The 21,169-nt window shown below is 32.5% G+C and overlaps 1 protein-coding gene across 1 annotated transcript in view; it reads left to right on the forward strand.

The window, feature by feature from the left end:
• The first annotated feature begins 3,522 nt into the window (after positions 1 to 3,522).
• Positions 3,523 to 21,169, forward strand: part of LOC113550905 (forkhead box protein O-like) — a 40,236-nt gene continuing 22,589 nt past the window's right edge. Inside the window, exon 1 of the mRNA XM_026952860.2 lies at positions 3,523 to 4,494. Coding sequence (XP_026808661.1) covers positions 4,060 to 4,494 — 435 coding nt within the window. The 5' untranslated portion in view covers positions 3,523 to 4,059. The remainder of the gene's footprint in view (positions 4,495 to 21,169) is intronic.

The raw sequence follows: 21,169 nt of genomic DNA on the forward strand, positions 1-21,169 counted from the left end.
AGACAATCAGGCAATATGATTGTGACGGTGGATATTGTCAATATTTTTTTTTCTATATAAAAAATACAATAACTAAAATAGGTGCGTTTTTATATTTGTTTTCAAATAAGATATAACTAATAATAAATAATTTTACACAAACATTTATAAATTTCTTCAATATTAGATTATAATGAAGATGAATTATTTTATTATATATTATAATTATAAACGCTTCACCAGTGTTAAAATTTCCTCTTGCATGATTATTATATATTGACAAGTATGACGTCATCTGAAAATAACCTACAATACATATTAGCTATTAATTTAAATCTAAAACAAGTGAATTTTAATATAAAAATTAAATAATTACAAAATATGGAAATAAAATAATCTCAAAATTAATGTAAACAAAGTTAAAATATGTAAATAATATCATGTGCATAAATCCGAAATATGTGTTAAAAGTTTGCTATACGTTATATATTATTATCACTCACGTAACTTTGGTTTTAACGTAACCTTGACCTAAAAATATATCACATAATAAATTATACAGACAATAATTAAATCTTATGTATACAAAAGTTTGTTAACATTTATATTTTCGTCGATCATAAATTATTTGTGACGTATAATTTTTGTACGGATATGTACATTACGAATGTACTGTTTTGTAGTAGGTATACAATATACACCACTTTAATAATATTATTCCGGCTAGCAGCAGGTTAGGTTATGTGTAATAATGTATATAAGTTAAATATAGCCACTATCAATAAGTACAAAAACCTGTGTGTTCGTGTAAATATTTTAGAGAACCTTTAACGTCTAAAGGGCGTGCCCAGATGTGTATTGTACATGGTTAGATTAATATTATTTAACATTTTTGAAATGTGCGTAAAATACGAAACTGCTTGTAAATAATCCAAAAGATTATAAAGGGTTGACGACAACAAACTACAAAGAGACACTCTACATGTACATATTTTACATACTAATGGATAAAAACACCGTAATAATAAATAATAATAATAATAATAATATTGAGCCACACGGACGGTTTTTTATTTAATGTGCTGCTTGATGTTTAAAATAGTTAGAATTAATAAGAGTACAAAAGGAATCCTTTTACGGAGACGATACAAAACAACCAGAGAGATATGAAAAAGAGATTAAATGTTAAAACCACGAGATATGGAATTTTTTTAGCTATTTGGTTTATATTGTGCTTTATTCGGAATTTTAAACTGTACACAAGCGGCCACACACACAGGTATTTTTATCAACGGAAAATTTCATTAAAAACACCATCCCATTACGGTATTGAAATTTAAAAGTAAAATTATACAATACCATAATTTATCATCATATCGGTTGATGAATATTACGACACTATGTACGTCAAAATGTGTGACTGTTTTTCATATTTTTAAGTTTTGACCTCTGTCTTGCACTCTTGCTGCAGTGAGCTTCAATTGTCTCAATTATAAACGTTATGAAGTATGATTTTAACAGAGTTACCGGGTGCAAAACCGTACAAATCGACACGTCGACGTTGCAACTAGTAATTTAGTTACGGTGTTGACGCCAGGGTGGGCCATTCAACGTCTCGGTACCAAGACTGACCCGCCCGGCCGTCCATAATATGATCATTATAAATTGTTAGAAAAAGAATATTTATTTTAAATATGTATACCACTAGTAGTTATACAGTAACTGTATATTGATATGAAAAAAAAACCAGTCGGTAAAACATAAAAAGACACTTGTAGTATTTATGCACAATTTGTATACGTTTTTTATTTCTGAACTGTAAATATTAATTTTTTTTTTTATTCAGCAGACTTTCTTCACGTGTTTCGTGTGATGAGGATATATTTTCATTAGCAGTATATTGTAGCCGCTTTTAGCGATACAATAACATAATACTATACTAACACCTTGTTAACAAAATAATACTTACTAATTTTTATTTTATATTTTTTTAAAGATATAATAACGACGTTTTATACTATAAGTTGCAGGCTTGACACATCGGTACCACCCACTGCGGAAAGTGTTATCGAATTATTTTTGTTGTCCACTGGCCATTAACCACACCTGTGATGTATAATACGCCGTTAAGTTAAGAGAAACAAATCATTGCGATTCTGCTGAAATAAAAATGCATTAAATCGGGTGAAATATGTTATGAATAGCTTAATAATACGAACTAATTATTAAATATCATGCATTGTGTTATATGATTGGCTCGTATCGTTCAAGGTCGCTTTATTATCAAAACTTAGACCGGAACTGGGAACACTGCAGTACAATATCGTTTCCAATTCGTAAATAATTTGCACGTAATAATAATAACAGAAACAATAATGATATGAAGTTGTAGTCACATTAAAACGATACAATTTCTTTTCACTTTTGCATACATATATTTGTTTGAATTCACTATCTGTACAAAATATAAAAATGAGGAAATGTGAGGATGAAGATGTATATGATTAAAGAAAAAGAAAAAAGGGACATATTTCACTGAATGAAGAAACCTCAAATTGGAAGAACTTTGGTCTTTGACACGTTGACGTATTTTGGGCTAATTTGTGTATGACTAACTACGGCCGAAAACTCATTCATTGAAACAGGAGGAGCAAATTCAGTATCGTGTTTTCCCAAAACGCTTCTTTTTTTTTTTAATGTTTATATCAAATTCGTACTCGCTGCTAACGGGCTCCGTACCAAAACAAAAACCTCTGAACAAGATACACAAATAACTTAATCAACGTGTACGAAAACCGAGTATTTTATATAATATTATATTTGTATTACGTCGTAGGTAGATAGGTGCTTGTTTTTGTTTTCATTTATGTTTCGATTTCCCCTTCTCTCGGCCCATCCGAAATACGCAACCAGCGATCGAGTCCGGGTAATTCCACGAGATTTTCGAAATAATTACGATAAAATAATTATTATATAAATAATCATAATATTATAATAATATAACACGCGCACACTCGACGAAATTCAAAACGCTGCCGCCGCCACCCGTCTCCGTCTGTACACCCGTACACATTATTTGTACGGCATTATTAATATTATTATAATATTATTAAATACAGAGTGGGTAATTACAAGATACGCGTATTAAAAGTTGTGTCCAATAATAAACGAATGGTCGGGCGATCGGGTCAATCTCGTAGCCGTCGTACAAAAATAATATTGTCCTTGACACCCCCGGCCATACCCCGAATAGTATAATATTATTGAATTAATATACACACACTCATATATTTATAATATTACATATTATTATTATTATTATAAACACAACACGTGATCGTCGTCGTCGTGTTCGCCGCCGCGACCATAATAATATTATGGTCGGCCTACACACTTCGCGCGGAAGGTCATGGTTTCTCGTGGTGGCGACGGCGATCCACGGTTGTTCGACGTCGGCGTAATGGCAGCACTGACCCGTTTGCCGCCGCTGCCGGCAGTGGGCCCGGCTGCCACCTCGTCGAGGTCGTCCGCACTCCACCGGCCCACTTCACGGTGCGCGCACTCCAACGAACGCTGTCGCCGCCGCCACCGACTGCTGCGTCGTAGTGTAGTGTCGTCCTCGTGACTTTTCCCCCGCGCGCGTTTTTTCGTTGCGTCGCCGTCGTCGTCACATATCGTCAGTTACTCAGTTCAGTTGCGGCGCAATTAGTGTGCACTTGTGACGCTCGCGTTCCGTAGCGCATTTCAGTCTGTTGTGTGTCCGCGATTTAATATTGTTAAAATAATGTGTACATGTATACAGTTCAACATATTTTAAACACATACATTGAGTATAATATATGTACGATGTGTATATAATTATTACCTTTCGTGTTTGAACAATTGAAACGATTTTTTTTTTTTCCGAACGTTTTTCATTTTTTATTGTAAATATTTGGTTTCCCTCTGTTTACACTCTTATCGGCGTTGGGTTTATATTACGTTAACCGGTTTCACGTGGAAGTTTATTTTTTGTTTAATACAAGTGCGTATTCTATCCGTCGTATTAAAAAAGAAAAAAAAACGTTCGTCTTGAAAGCCATGGAATACGGTTTGGAACCGCTGCAAAGGGCCAGATCCAACACTTGGCCCTTGCCCAGACCGGATGCCGAGGACGGCGGGTCCCAGATGCCCGAGGGCAGTCCCCCGCAGTTGTTGGACATTGTCGCAGACGTGGGCGGCAGCGTAGGAGGAAACGGTAGTAGTGATGGTGCGGTTGGCGGCGTGCCGTCGTCCGGAACTGGGCTGCACCCGCCGCAACAGCAGCAGGGCGGCGGTATGGTCGCTGGCCCGGTCAAGAAGACGTCGAGCCGGCGGAACGCATGGGGTAATCAGTCGTACGCGGATCTCATCACGCAGGCCATTAGTTCGGTGCCGGAACAGCGGCTCACGTTGTCCCAGATCTATGAGTGGATGGTGCAGAACGTACCGTATTTCAAGGACAAGGGCGACAGCAACAGTTCCGCAGGATGGAAGGTAAGACGACGATTCTTATCCGTTTAACGTAGAATATAACAGTATTATATTATTATATTATAATAATTTATTATAAAACGACGTTTCCCCCCCCCCCACGACTTGTTGTTCACACACAATTCCCTTACACACCCCCAACTCGTCCACCCACCGGACCTGTCCGTGTAACGTAATAATTCATTAATCAAGTGCCTACTATACCACCCGATTTTTCTTTCTGATCCCCTGCCCCCACCGTCTCGCCACCACCACTTCGGAAACGTTTTAAATATATTCGTTTTGAAGAACTCCGAACGTAGTGGCGATACTTATTAATAATTCTGAGAATAATCGACTTTGGGTCAGTGTCCTGTGCGTATCGGGACAAAAGATCGTCGTGGGGTATTATTACGGTGTGGCGGGCGGGGCTTCGTCGCCGGGGTCCGTGTACCCCCCCGCACACCTGTGTACCGCGTACACGTGAGACTGTCGCGCGTCGGGTTGCTACTGAAATCGGATCGGACGGAATACACCGAACGCATTATATTATATTATAATAATATATTAGGTATTCTAGAGTGTGTGTGTGTGTGTGTGCACGCGGAGAATTTTATTGTGACCTCCACCGCGGCGTGCGTACTACGGTAGAGGTCACCCGTCGACGAACCGCGTTTTGGCGCGCGCGTAATCGATGCTAATTTATGGACCAAGCGCGACAGCAGAGCACGTGGTGGTGTGTGGGCAACGACAGACGGCGTCGATCGGCGGAACAGAACCGAAAAACGAGAAAAAAAACCAGGGCGATCGCGCGCGCACGAGACACCACGGGCCAGACAACGTGAAACGACGGACGCGTGACTCGGGCGAAAGTCGATTTTCGGCCGAATTCGACGATGACTATAATGACCACCGGTCTCGGGAATTATAGCGGAGGTGGGTGGCTCGTGTGGAGAAACAGTATCATCATCTCCTCGGTACAAAGAGTACGCTCGCGCGCAATATCCATCCAACGTACACGCACGAGCAGTCTCATTCAAACAAACATTGATAAGAGGGAGACCAGCCGTTGGTGGCAGTGGCGTGTGTGTGTGTGTGTGTACCTTTATAACGCACGAGAAAACGAGCGTTGCTAATTAAAAATACTAAAATTGTACGGAACGCGGCACCTGCCTACCCCACCTGTGCTGTACGGAAAGAAGAGATAATCGTGTCAGCATATCCGATAACACGGACCGTGGTGTTTCACGGGTGAAAGGGTCATCTCGGATAAATACCTACGATTGGGTTTTATCCTTCTTTCCGTTTCCCCGCCCGCCCCGATAATCCGTCATCGTATTGGTTATTACTTATTATTATTATTATTTTCCCAAGGTACTGCGTACATTGGTATACGCCTCTAGTGCGTTTTTTTCCCCGACACGAACGCGCGAAATAATAATAATAATATTATTATTATTATTATTATTATGCGCACACGACCGCGTTTCCGCGAGCACCTCGTCGTCTTTCCGTTTCGTGATGGCGAAGCCAAGCACACGTCAAACGCCACTCCAAACGTTGTTATGTTCCTAATAGGTTTCTTGCATTTCACGAGGAGTACAATATTATTATTTTATTATTTTGCTCTTGACAATAATTATTGATACTACGAAAATCCTACTTATCTTGAAAACATGATTGTCTGTAAAGTATTAAAAAAAAAAAAAAAAATGAAATTTATAAAGTGTCCACTCTAATACGTTGACAACACAATACAAATGAATGGATTCAGATTAGAAGTATACAGTTAGTAATTACTGTAATGTTTGATCAATCGTTCGTAATTACTTTTTTTTTTTTTTATAAATATTGTGGCGCGAATGCTAACTGTTCGGTTTTGAGGATTTAGTGTACTCTGAATAGACTCAAGGCACGCGTAAAGCGATAAAAACCACCCGGAGCGATATCTTATCTCATTGTGCTCACGAGCCATAAACAGTGATGAAGATTGAAAACGACTTGAAATCGTCGACACACCCAATTAGACAAGGCAATTCGAATTTGCTTTACTGAATCGTTTCAATTTCTTCTTCTCCGTAATCATTTAAGGTCGGAGATTGTAGTTTGTATTAACGGATTAGGTATTCAAAAATTAAGAAAAATTGATACATAATATAACAATTATTAATATTGTATATCTATCTTATTGATTGATAGACCAGAAAATTAAACATTTAACTATCTATACGGACTACAATCATGTTGATTAATGATTATATATTTGCACATTATATTCCCTTACGATATTAAAATTTTGAACTGATACAATTATATGAATTTAGATATACTGTAATATTTACACAAAATAATGAAATATAAAAATGTATAATACTACATACAAACCTATTTTTTAGGCGTATAGTCACTTTAATTTTGACATTTTAGTGCGTTAATTTGAATTAAATTCAATATTATACATTTTACGAATTTACTAAATATAATCCGTACCTTTAACAATTTAATACCAAATATTATATTTAAAAAGTGTCTCTTTTCTGTGATTCTTTTTGTCGTGAGGTAATAACAACTCGAGTAATTTTAACATTCAAATTACTAACTCATTCAACTATACGTGTAATCGTGTGTATTTTTTTTTTGAAGTTTGAATTTTTGGTTTTATACGTATTACTGGGACCCGGATTTATATATGTTCTATAAATCTTAAAAATATGCATTTATGCCCTTATTTTGTAATACCTTCAAACCAAAAAATATGCTATACAATTTTTTAATTTAATTATTTTTAATATCTTTTCATAAAATTATTCTATGTTATGATAAATTTTCAATGGTGATGTCGAATATTATAATTTTAATCTAAAAAAGTTATAACGAAAACATATCTTTTTTATTTTATAAATTCGGTGTACCTATGTGGCTAAATAAAAATAAATACTTACCAAAAGCAAATTGTATTGACAGTAAATATAACCATAAATACGTTTTTTAATTAATATAATCAAAATATTACATATTATGCATTTAAAAATCGTCTATATGCAAAGAAAAATCTTAAAATTCAGAAATATGTTGTACGTGTGACGTGTCGCAAATGACAAAATATGCAAAAATATGCAAACTATAACTTTGTATTTCAGATCTATTGACTATAATTCAAACTTGTAGCTTATATAGCTACTTTTTAGATTGTTTGAAAAAACATATAAATTTATATAAATCCGGGCCTTACTTATTACTATTATTAATTACTAATTAGGTATAGTAATTATATAATAAATATAAATATAATCTGTTAGCCATCTTGCATTAATAATATATTTTTAGTATAGAACTATGCTCCATGTCCAGGCGGGAACTCTCTGGGGTACAGGTGTGCTACAGCTCACCATGCCCCATTTTATATTTTGCTCTTATACCATAATACGTAAAAATCAAAGTTATAGGTTGTAGGTACAAATATGCTATAGACAGTTATAATATTCCAACTAGTAAAACATATTGGAAATTGTCCATAAAATTACAAATTCGTGCTTTTAACGGGGCTCTTAATACTTTTTATATCCCAGTCCGCGCCTGTCCATGTCAACTAATAGGTACTCATACCAAACATACGGACTTGACACTATTTCTTAGAATATAATATTTTACCAAATAGGTTTTTATTTATCTGACAAGTGTTAAATGGGAGAGATGCAAATGTCTGCTACGGACGTCTGTATATTGTTTCGACAGATAAATATTTAGAGTATGTGAAAACAATTTCGTAACTGTCAACAATATATATTATATAAAATCAATTTAAATTATCACATAATGTTGAATTTCTATGAGCACAGTAATGATATTATATAGCATTATTATAGCCTGTACTTTGGCGTGTGCCCTCTGGTGTAGCGCACGACCCGTGTCAGCTGTTCATCCCGTGCTATATACATTATCAGTCGTCAGCGTCAGTGATAAATTAATGTTGTATACCATTTTCTTGATTGTTGAAATTAACCACTGACGTTACCGATTGATCTAGAAAATATTCCGATTTAATGAGTGAACTTGTTGAATACAGTATGACTGATGAATGATGATTGTGTATAGGTTAGTTACATTTTACAATATGCCTGATGCTTTTAAAGAATCCGGTTTTAAATTATGTTAATCTTAGAAACTCTGGTTCTATAAATAATAATATACAAAGCCAACTTTCCCCACTCTGTTATAGGCTTGGATGTTTTCTTTCCAATAATTAATAATGCTGCAATTTACTTATTGAAAAATTGGTAGTGATAGAATGTGTTGATCTAAGGTCAGTTTTTCAGTAAAGATGTGACATCGACCATAATATTTTTTGGTAAAATGTGCAGTATACATTTTTTTGAATTATTGTTCAATGTATCATAATACTGTATATTTCTGAAATAAAAAGTGCTATTCATGTTTTTAAGAAAGTAAAATATAATCTGTTGATAAAGGTATCCCCTAAAGATATTTTCGTGGATTCACCTTATCTTTATAAATAGGTATTCTAATTTATAGCACAAGTTTTCAGTAATATTACATGCATTTAAAACTCAAGGTACTGAACGACACGTAAATGTGGACTGGTGTGTATTTATTTGATTTACTGGGAATTTTTATCTATATAATTATAGGTAATCCTTTTGATTGTTGTTAAATAGTATTTTAAGCAGTAAAGCACGAATATCGTTTCATTTTTACAGTTAATATAAAAAAAAAAACACCCACGCATATATTTCTAATCTCTGTTGTTGGTTCTCTATTAAGTATATTAATATTAGATGGTTTACATTTACCGTTATCTAAATACTACGGCGTCCTATGTTTTCTGCGTTTTTGTCTTTCGCTATCCACCAAATTCCATACTGTTGTCAACTACCAATAACAATAATATAATAACGCTGTAAATCTAATATACACGATCTACATATTATAACTAATAGTTTGTACGGTGCTATCAGGTATTAAATAATATAATAAATAAGCATATTATGTCATCCAACTGAGGTTTTACTTTTCAAACATACTTATTTTATACAACATACGTAGATATTAATTGTATATACATGTATTATATAAATAAGTGTTGTTGACACGTATAAAATGAATGTTGTCAATATTCGTATTCATAGTTCCTACATGTAATTTGTGAATATTGTAGCTGACGTTGTGCAACTTATATTCTTACCCTCGTGAGCCGCTTTAATCCTTTGGTGACATTGTATTTTGTCTGGCCTGTGGTGATATGGAAGCCCGCTCAAGACTCGTTTCCTTACAGTGCACATTATTATAATAATATACGCTCTTGAAGACAACCGTTGGACACGTCAAAACGATTTGATTGAAAATTTTCTTGAAGCAAACTATGACGAGACTGGAGGCGGCGGCAACTGTTGTGATATAGAAAACTGATGGGTAACAAAAAATCATGAATAATTAACTAGCAGAAAATGTATTGAAGTAGAAAATCTAAGAACTTTAACACTCTTAAAGGGATCACTAAACAGTGATCACATTTCTGCAGGAAAAAAAGAATTCTTAATTTTACTGTTAACGTTATTTTTTCGTTTTTCTCGTTCTGAATTTTGATTTATCATAGGGTATTATAGAAAAATCAATCGCTGTAGAGTTGTCGTTCATGAGTGCATATTATAATTTTTATTAGTGTAGTAGCGAAACGAGATTTGATCACCTTTAGGACCGTCAACGATGCGTGCTGTCCGTTGCTTGAGCAACGTATCAAGATGGGGTGCACACTGTCACTTTTTAGACAGGTTCCTTAAGAATAAACGGTTTGATATGTCTTTGTAGCCATTATTCAGAAATTTAGAAATTATAATTTATAGTATTTAAACATTTTAATATATTGGTAGGTTTAGAACACCTTCGTGATATAGCGCTTAACACGCTACTGAAGACGATTTTAGTAACACTATATACATCTATATAAATAATGATTTATGATGTATAAATATAAAGTGTTTTCGTTTATGGCCATCAGTTCATTTATAAGTTCGTCGAATATCTGCACATCTTGATATACCTAATGCAATTGTAATTCGATGTTACATTTATAATTTTAACATGTGTCAGCATTCTGGTGAACATTGAAGAAGATTTTTAGGTGTAATTTTTGCACAAGGGTCTACAGCAAATGCTTTAAACGTTTCTAAAAACTTACTTCTACAATACACCGCCAAAAAGTCAATGGTATTTATAAATATCGACAGTTAATATAAAATACTTTTTTGTTGTATTAATGTATTCGTATTTATAAGTATTTACTACTTATTGTCTGCTATCTATAACATTATTACGATTCAGGATCATCATAATATGATATTATAATATCCATTTATAAAATTTTAAAATATCAACATATAATACACTAGTGGTTCGAAGTATTGTAATTTTTTTGTATGTACTCTTGAGTTAACAATATAAAAAGCTCGATAAAGAGGGATATGTTACGTAATATGATTTGGTTTAAACGGGTATTAAAAATCGTCCTAATAGGTTATACCTGTACTTACGGTTATTATTAATCAACTTAATTTAGGATTATGAATAATTTATAGTTTTTTGTATTAACTTATTGCATGTTGGAGTAACTTTGTCCACGGTTCTTTCTTATCTAAATAATTGTGCAGCAAGTGCAAATAAATAGTCACGTATGGTGTATCTCTTTTGTCATTCAAAATGTAGACTTTTTAATGCATTTAATTCATCATGATTACATGGTAGTATTCATATTGTACTAGGTAGTAGTTTATTTTGTACTCTTATTAATTATGAATAATATCAAAATATTTACCGTTGATTACTTTGTGACATAACTAATATGTATTCAAACAGAATTCAAAATTTTGAAATTTAAATCTAATTCACACCAAAACTAATTGTACAAGACTTTCTATTTTACCATTAACGTTATAAACCATTTTATAAACACTTTTTAATTACAAATTAACATAGTACATATTATACTTCGTAGAAACACAATTGATGCTACTTTATTTTTATTTTTATTATGATATTTATTATTATTTAATAATTCTGATGCTTTAGAATTTAGATTATAAAATTAAAAATATAGCATGTAATTTAAAAATAGTAATTTCGGTGAAATATACTAAGGGTATACAATTTAACCGTAATGTAAAATATTGTAATTTCATGATCGTTCAAAAATAAAATCTAGATAAAAGTTATTACGGTTTATAACGAAACGTGTTTATTGTTTAAAGAATTAACTTACATCTTTAACAAATACCTATATTTATATGTATAAACTAACAAAAATATATACTTATTAATTATTATATATTTCTTGCGATATATCAATGTACTAAAATTGTTTGGTTACAAAATATATTTAAGTTTATACATAAAACGTCAGTTGCTGAATTGACCGACGATTGAGTCATTTTTACTTCTAATGAAAACCCTTTTGTCGTTAGCTAGCATTTGCAAAGTCATCTTAATGGAATGGAAGCATGGTATTCCAAATAGAAAATAAAAATTAGTAATGAAAAATTTACACATTTTATGTTTACTCTTAGGCAAGACGTAGTCCCTTCGCTTTTTCTGTCAAATACCATCGGTTACTAACGTCAAATACTTAGGTTTGATCTTTGACAAACGATTATCTTAGGCCGAGCATATAAAACATAAACGCCTTTACTAAATTTTGGATGTAAGTCTCTGTATCCACTTCTAGGTAAACATTCCAAATTTCTAAATAAATTTGAAAAATAAATTGTTTCTTTATATAACCCTCCTAAAGCCCATTTGGTATTATAGTTTCCAATTATGGAAAGCGGCGAAAAATTCAACGTTTACAAAATGCAAACGTCCTTTCATACATTGCATGTAGATCTTGGACTGCAGACGATCGCTAAAGTTGTCTTATCTTCTTATAAGCGTTTCCGTTCTTGTCACTTATTAACTAGCCGAATCAACTTATTCTTGCACTCAACTTATTAAACATCCTCTACGCCCATATGCTAATATTGTAACCGTTATTATAGATTGTATATATTCTAATAAATGTTAAAACATAATAATAATATCCAAAATGTATTATATTATATTTATTATCGATGTATACCAATATGCAAGTATTAAAATGAAATATGAATACATATCATATATTTTTTTATAGATTCTCGCGATATAAATTAAATAAGTTTTTTAAAATTTTATGGTGTCTATTTGAATTTTTCTAAGCTGATTAAATTATTAATATGTTAGTAATATTGATGGTAGGTGTATATAACAATGATGTACAGAAATAAATTATAGTAAAATTGGTTAAATATTGAAAATAATTAAGATTATTTTTATTCATTCTAGAAATCTTGAATTAAAATATATTATGGTTTTTGGCGTAATGACAATATTCTGAAAGTTAAGTGAAATATTTGTTCCCAACTTACACATTTCAACATTTTATTCATTTGAGTAACTAAAGATTTGTTAAAATTCAGCGTACAAATGATAAATTCTATGTAACACGTAAAATTCTTGATGATTGTCTAATATTTACGTAGTTATTGTTTATGTTGACGCAGAATCGAACTCTAGTATAATAGTAGTAGTAATTGTAATATGTTGGTTAAATATGGCACGTATGCTCTCGTGCGTTTCGCGGGCTTTTATGATTGATGCATGTTCATAAATCGCTTAACTTGTAGAACGACACTATTTTCTCTCTATCTCTTTTTCTTCTTATTCTTTGTATCTATTCGTTCTGTCTGTCTTTGTTAAGTATCGAAGTTAACACGTGGGTCCATTAGAAGCGCTAAATAAGGTGCGTAGAAAACTAGACTTGCCCTAACCTATAAAATGTTTTTAGTCATCCGAGAAGAGAGATCTGAAGCATACAGTCTATGGTTTGCTGCCACTTGTCAACTTGAGCAAATATAATTTAAGCCACGTGTGTACTGTTTACTGTCCTCTACCGAGCGTAGCTTGCCGAACTCTCTCGAATCAATCGAGCGAAATTGAACGAGTTTCCGACGATGTCAATGCTAGTTATATTCCCCATGAATAGGAAATACAGCACTACTCAAAAATATTTCATACTTAATATAAATATTTATATTTTTATCTGTCTTGAAAATAAATGATAAAAATATAATTTGTCTAAACTCGAAATTCGGTGGACGGTTATGCAATATAAAATGATATATTATGTAACACAACCACTCTAGCACCACTCGGTCACCGTCCGCCCGTCCCTTTGGTTCATAGAATTTTCCCGTCAGAGCACCCTAAAACACTGTATTATAAAGCTATATGATCCCAATTCTGGGCGGTGGTGCGTACTCTGTTGCAATGTGCGGGGCGTGAGTGGTGGAAAAAAAATACCGGTCTTGGCGCCATTCGCATAAGAATCAATAAGGGATCGTCGTCTCCGCGCGCCATGTAGGCCGCGGCCCACGCTTAAAGAACCCTGAGAAATGTTCGTGAAAACCCTTTGGTTCATAAGATCTTTGTGTTCTTGGATTTAATTGGAAGAAATAGGCAAGATGCACATGTTTCTTTGAACTCAAACAATGTGTTATTTAGCCATCGGATAACTACCAATTTCAATAGAAATAATAATTGAATATCGGCTTATGCTTATCGTAATAATTAATTATAGGTATATCGTTCAACTACTTTAAAATACCGAAGACCTCATCACATGATAGCGATATGCTAAACACGGGAGGGAGGGGGGATATGCGTGTATTAGACTTATCTTAATTAAACTTCCAAAATTGTTTTTTATTTAATTTTCTACTGCAGTATAATACGTACCATGATATTTAAACCAGTATATAAATATGAAATTTAATAAATATTTCATTGTTGCCAAAAGTTCCATGTACTATATTATGTATAACTAAGGCGTGTACATTATTAATATAAAAAAATTAAATGGTTTTCAACATTAAAAAAGTTATGTTATTTTTTTATTGTTCGAGTTAATTTTGGTCTGATTTTAGATCTTAATAATACAAATTAAATCGTAATAAAAACATTCAATTAATGTACGTCATTTGTGTTGGGTTTTCATTGTGATCAATATAATATATTTATATTAAATTAAACTTGACAGTACTCAGTTCCGTGTATGTATTTATACGACTTTTCATATTTGTTAGCAATTATTGAACGTTATCGGTGTTGACCTTAATTGATCATGAATGCAACTTATTGATATTTTAGGCCATTAGTTACATTCTTGTTTCACAATTTTGGGCTTATAGTGCTTATACGAGACAGCTATATACAAATATTACTGAGACGGCGCGCAAATGTATGTGCAGACTAACTATATTTATAATACATTCTTAGCTCTCAAGGTTATGACGATCATCAATTCTGCAGCGTTTAAATTATATATTTATAATGTATAATAGTATATATTCAATATTGTATGGATCATACTATACGTACTATCATGATTCTCCGTCACGCCTATGACGAACAGCGCTTTAATAATGATAGTAAATATGTACACGTAGAATTTTCTAAGTATATAATAATATATGCATGTGTAATATGATGTTTTGATATGATATGATACGACAAATTATTAGTTTAGCCTTCATCCGGTTTTTTGACTGTATCGGCATTATAATTGGAAACTTATGCCGTATAGGTACGTTTTGAGATATTAATTACTTGTGTGTGGAAAATAAATTTTAACTTACGAATTATTGAACATTTTATCGTTGAAAACGTTAATTTTATGTTCTTTATTATATTTATTATTATATGTTTCATCGAATATAATATTATCTTTCATATATATTTTTTTTAACAACGAACATAATTAACATGACTTATTGTTTTTTCTTTGATAATAATAATTTAATTATAACTAAACTATGGTCATCATATGAACTTAAAATTGTTTATAATATGTGTCAAACATTTAACACTTATTTTGTTCTTAAATATCTATTCGGTAATTAACTAAGGTTTTTACTGGATTAATTTTATACAAAACTATCTTAATTATATTTTTTTTTATATCATATCAGTATTATTCTATTATAACACTATAGATAAATCTATAATTCAATTTTAATTTTTTTCAAGAATTTCCTAAAATTATATGTCAAAGTTCAATAATATTATTTTTGAGTAAATATTTTTTTTTATCTTATGACGTAGGTGTATATAAACATAACACTATTTTTTACACTATATATCTTCAAACTTCTAAAATAGGGCTTTAGTGTTACACGGGGTATTCCCATCAGTAGTATGACGTCAGTAAAATCTCAAAGGTCGCGAAATGCGTTCACCTCTGTTTGCTTTTGAATAGAGCAAAATCGTTAGGGAATATTTTTGAATTCGACTACGTTAGTAATGTCAAGCATACTTCAAAGTAGATGAAATCACATTTTGTTCTTTGGTTTACAAATTCAGAATGCATAATATACATTTTTTCACTGAAATATATAATAATATGTAATAACTTGTAAGATAAATATTTATTTAAATGTGACCTAAATTTCAAAGATATAAAATATAAAAAAATCTTAATTGCACATTGTTCTTCACCGGGTATTAATATAAGTAAGTTACTTACCGTTAAACAAAATAATTGTTATCAACTACTACTTATGTCTTATTCAAACAATATATTTATTTTAAAACTATTTTTATTACCATGGTCGAGTAAAATAATTTATGTATTTTTTTTTAGAAGGTAGGCACATTCTTTTCTTTTGGTAAAATAACATTGTTACACATGAACATAATTGCGTTTCACACAGTTTTATTATAAATTAATATTATATGGTTATAACATAGATAGTTTACATATTCGATAAGAAACTGTTTTTGATGCCTTCACATTCTGTATTCATTGTACGTTAATATCTTTACTAAAAATGTCGTAAAAATTAATTTCGGAATTATTGTGCATATAAACACAAATTGTGTATAATACCTATATTAATATGAATATCATTTGTAAATGATTTTTTATTAGTAACTAGTATTAAATGATCTAATGGTAATGTCTTATTTTAATGAATTAATTTTTTTTTGGTAATTTCTATGCGTTTATTAACGATAATAATAGATTAACAATAAATATATTTAGTTATTATTTTGTTAGCATTCTTTTTTATTGGTATTATATTATACGTATTTTGTAGACAATTGGTAATTAAATTTAAATTGCTGATGCTCTGAAAATTGTATTATTTTTTTCTAAGTTATAACTTATAAGTAATATAATGATCGTTGAACAAATTATATTATTTTTAGTATACTGGCATATTGAAATATAATATTATAATGAAAATTGAAGATATCCCGAATAATAAATATGTACTCTCTATACTCTTGAATCTTCTAAAATAAACAGAAACATCAGTACCTACCTATTGCTGCAAGTGTGTATGGCGACGTTCACAAAAGCACATAATGCTTTTACATAATTATCATTGAATTATAATTTAATTGACCGTAGAACATTTTTATTATCCGACGTCGGCCATAATTTAGATAAGATAGCACGTAGTCCTGTGCACAAGCCAATATTTTTAACACCCAATCCAACAGGTCGAGTTTAATTGAGTTATTATGCTTTTTGTGTGACGTATTAATAGTTTATACTTAGTATATTATAATGCACACACACACACACACGCGCGCATATATGTATTTATATACATTCAGTGAGATTAGTGACAACATTTTTGCCAGTGTGATTCTTTTAAACGATTTATTCACGTCTTAGACTCGTTTAAATATAACTTTTTTTACGTGCAATAATAACTTGACCAAAGTGTGTACACATTATTTTAAAAAAATAATAAGAGAACGGCAATTACAAAAAAAATATATTGACTTAATTAACATAATTTTACCAATGTGTATGTACTTTTAGTGATTTCTATCAATTCATTTTTAAAAAAAAAGTGACATTGGACCGATCGGTTTATTCAAGATCCTTCGTAGCTTGCGTGGCAAAGGCTCTGTCGATCTAGTAATAGTGTTTCTGTAAAATGAACTCTGTGGGTTTTCCAAAATCAATTATTTTTTACCCCAATTTTATCCTGTACAAACGAAGCCAACTATCTACAATAACGAAAATTAATTACCGCCGATGTCTCGGAATTAACATTGACGTAGTTTGTTATCTATTCGCCGCCATTGTGTAGGGAGGCACTTTCAAGTTGAGCAATTAAACGTTTGCATACGGCGCGAATCTTATTCCGTCTACACGCATTCCACTTGCATCCATGATAATAGATCATATTACATATGATTTATATTATGACGAAGTGGTGGTAATAATAGTAGTTACTACTAGTAAGTAAAATAGTACTAATGTACTGCTATACATCAGTACCTATAGTATACCTATAATAGTAGTAGTAGTAGTAACTGAATATTTCTGTGTTCATTAAATACCTGTTTTAAATACGCGTTTAAAAATCGGTTATAATTTATGCACTTCATTTTTCCCGCTTCTCAAGGACGCACGTCGTGTTGAAATATTTTTAAATCAAATTTCCAAAACATGTGTCATCTACGTCCTTCAAAAAAAAAAAAAAATCATTATACCTAGTGTAATTCTTCGTTGTAGGCTCTATCACGGCGTATAGTGCGTATAATAAATATAAAATCAATATGATACATTTATCGGGTTAGATTGTAGCAGTTTTATTTAAGTATAATTTATTTATAACACAAATGTATACGCATTAGGGTAGGAGTAGTTATTCACGCATAGATATGATTTTAAATTATTGCAAATAATTGATGTAAATTAAACATGTAATATTCATTTTAGCAATCGTTTCGATCCCGAATTTTTAGAAAACATTCATTCATCGTTGTGATTTAAATCTGACCGCATGCAAACAGTCAGGCTATAGGTTATGTTGTGACACCTAGGGTTTTTCGATAAAATTTGTTTCTAAATTAAACTTTAAAATATTATTCTAAATGTAACATAATGTTATTATTTAAAAAAAAATATTAACTAATTTAGAAACATTGTATCAAAAAACCCTATAATGTAACATAATATTTTTATTATTTTATCACATTGCAATCTGTGTAGGTACCTACTTGGTATTATCTCGGAAGTACTCTTAAGGGTCACCGAGGTGAGATATGACGTGATAGCTTCATCGTGACCTCTTAACATAGTAACGTCATTTCATTTTATTTCCGATTGTCTACGTCTTCTGTTATTAGTAATTTACGTGTTAAACTGTTTGATATGGAAAAGTTGTTCAGCGATATTACATATATTAATGTATTATTATAATATAGTATATACTATGTATAGGCGGACGTCCAGAATGCCCACGTGGGATATGTGAGTGGTATAATTAAGCGGTTGTCGAGTTGTCATCTCCTTGACCAAATTGCACGATCGACTGCGTCGTCTCGAGACCAACTAGTTACTAACTGCGTATAATATTCGAATTAATACACACACGCATATACACACTCTATTTGATGTGTTTTTATATAATTCTACTTCATTTATACATTGTTGTCACAAATTGTTTTTTAAATTTTAATTTCTACTTTGTGAAAGTTCGATTCGCAATATTACACCTTAAACATAGTTATGTGATATGTGCGTGTTGCTTATTCAAGGCTGTAACTGTAAAAAAATTTTTGGGGGGGTGGGGTCCAATTTTTTTTTATATATAAACGTTGAAAATGTATAGTCAATAAACTATATTCATCACCAAAATATTTCTACTTTTAAAAAATTCGAGAGGGGGAGTGGGTCCGGACCCCTGGACCCTCTCCCCAGTTACGGCCTTGTGCTTATTATTAATATTAAAATTCCGTGCGACTGATAGTTTCTGTTCTGTGAATTTTAAATAATATATTTAGGGAGGGGGTGGTTTTTATAAAGTAATTTGTATAGTGAAAAAAATTGACCCCCAGTGAAGATATAAATAAAGATTATTTATGTAAGATAATTCTAAACCAATATAGTTTTTTGCTAAATAACTTTCGCTTGATAGCCCTTTAAGAAGGTAGATGCTCGGGCACATCAATTGTATGATAAAGTATATACTATATAGTATACCTTTGTTGTAGTTTTTTTACATTAACTTTGTAGTAAGGGAGGGTGTATCTAAACCGATATAATAATTGGTCGGGTATAAATTGTATAGATATTCAAGCGATAGAGTAATGTACCTAACCTCACCTTTAGTGCATTTCGCATGTTTGGAAAATTGGAAACAGGAAATAATAAGCCACAGCGAACACTAAAAACGGTGGTTTTGTCACGTATATAAATCGTTTTTTTTTTTTCGTGTGTTGTATATTATAGTGACACCTCCGTTTACCTACGTTCCGTTTAATTGCCTTTCCCTGCTCTTCCATCTCACTCTGCGCATGCGGAGTAGCGCCATTCGGTCGTCAGCGAAGAGTGGTGCGTAAATCTCGTAACGCACACACGCACACCCACATGGGTTTATTAGAAGTATTATTATTGTAGTGGTAGTCTAGATTCTCGGTGGCGGTGTCTGGTGGAGCAACAGGTGTTGTCGCGACAACGGGACGGGTGCTGTGCTGTGGCGCCCCCGTCGCCGCGGGCTGGCCGGTAGATTTGGCGGCGAGCAGGGGTTCTCAAACGCGACGGGGTCGGAAGAGGAGCCGGATGACCTCGGGGGCCGGATCAGCGAATTGCGTCGCACTTTCACACGCCGTTGCCGCCACATTCCTCTGGCACCATCAGCGTTTTGGCTTCCGGCCCCGAGCCAGAGCTTTGGACGGAGGCGTTGGATCGGGCAGCGAGCGGTGGGACGTCCAAGGTTCGTCGTCGTTACGCGCGCGCATGGTGATTTCGGTTTTTATTTAAATTCGTACAGACGGGCGCCAAATTATTTATTACCTATTTTATATATAATAATATATTCCTATTACCACCATTGCGGCAAGGTATCCAATTTGATGAGTTGACTAAATACAAAAACTGAATAATCAAACTTGTGTGTGTGTTTTGGCTTAAAACTCTGATTTTTTACACACATAATGGATATTTGGTTATTATTTGGTAAACCTGCAGTACTGACCATCCTGTGTAGTATACATTTTTCAATGCCGGTCAGCTGTGGTTCATTTTCCGTAGGGAATCGACCGATGTTTCTTCTTTCGAAAAGTCCAGAACATTATTGGCTGCACGTTCTTATATAGTATTAATGAAATGATGGTTTTTTCACTGAAATGTGAGACCATGTGTCGCCTGTGGCCACGTCAACGTGATTGCTACGAGTGAGATTTTTTTGATAAAGAGAAAAGTCACAATTTTTATGATTATTCTTCCATCGCGCTTTCAATTTTCGTGTATATTAACAGACATATTTAGGGCGTGTAAACTACTTTTGTTGATAAAAACCAATCTACACAGGTTGTGTATGATGTTCGTTTACTGTTATTTGAATTAATATGTCAACTGCAGATGTTAAACAAAAGTTTAATTTAATCGCAATGTATCAAAATAGTGTTTCGAACGATATTGCGTTAGTTTGAAAACCGTTCGTTGTTTCTACAGCGTATTACGGTGTGTAGGTGTATACCGTTTTGAGATTAAAAAAAAAAAAAAACGTTTACACTTAATATTATTTTAATGTCGTTTTGAAAGAATATATTTAGGGCAAGAGATTGATTCACGGTTCGTACAAGC

The sequence above is a fragment of the Rhopalosiphum maidis genome, chromosome 1 (assembly GCF_003676215.2).
Source record: "Rhopalosiphum maidis isolate BTI-1 chromosome 1, ASM367621v3, whole genome shotgun sequence".
Taxonomy (NCBI): domain Eukaryota; kingdom Metazoa; phylum Arthropoda; class Insecta; order Hemiptera; family Aphididae; genus Rhopalosiphum; species Rhopalosiphum maidis.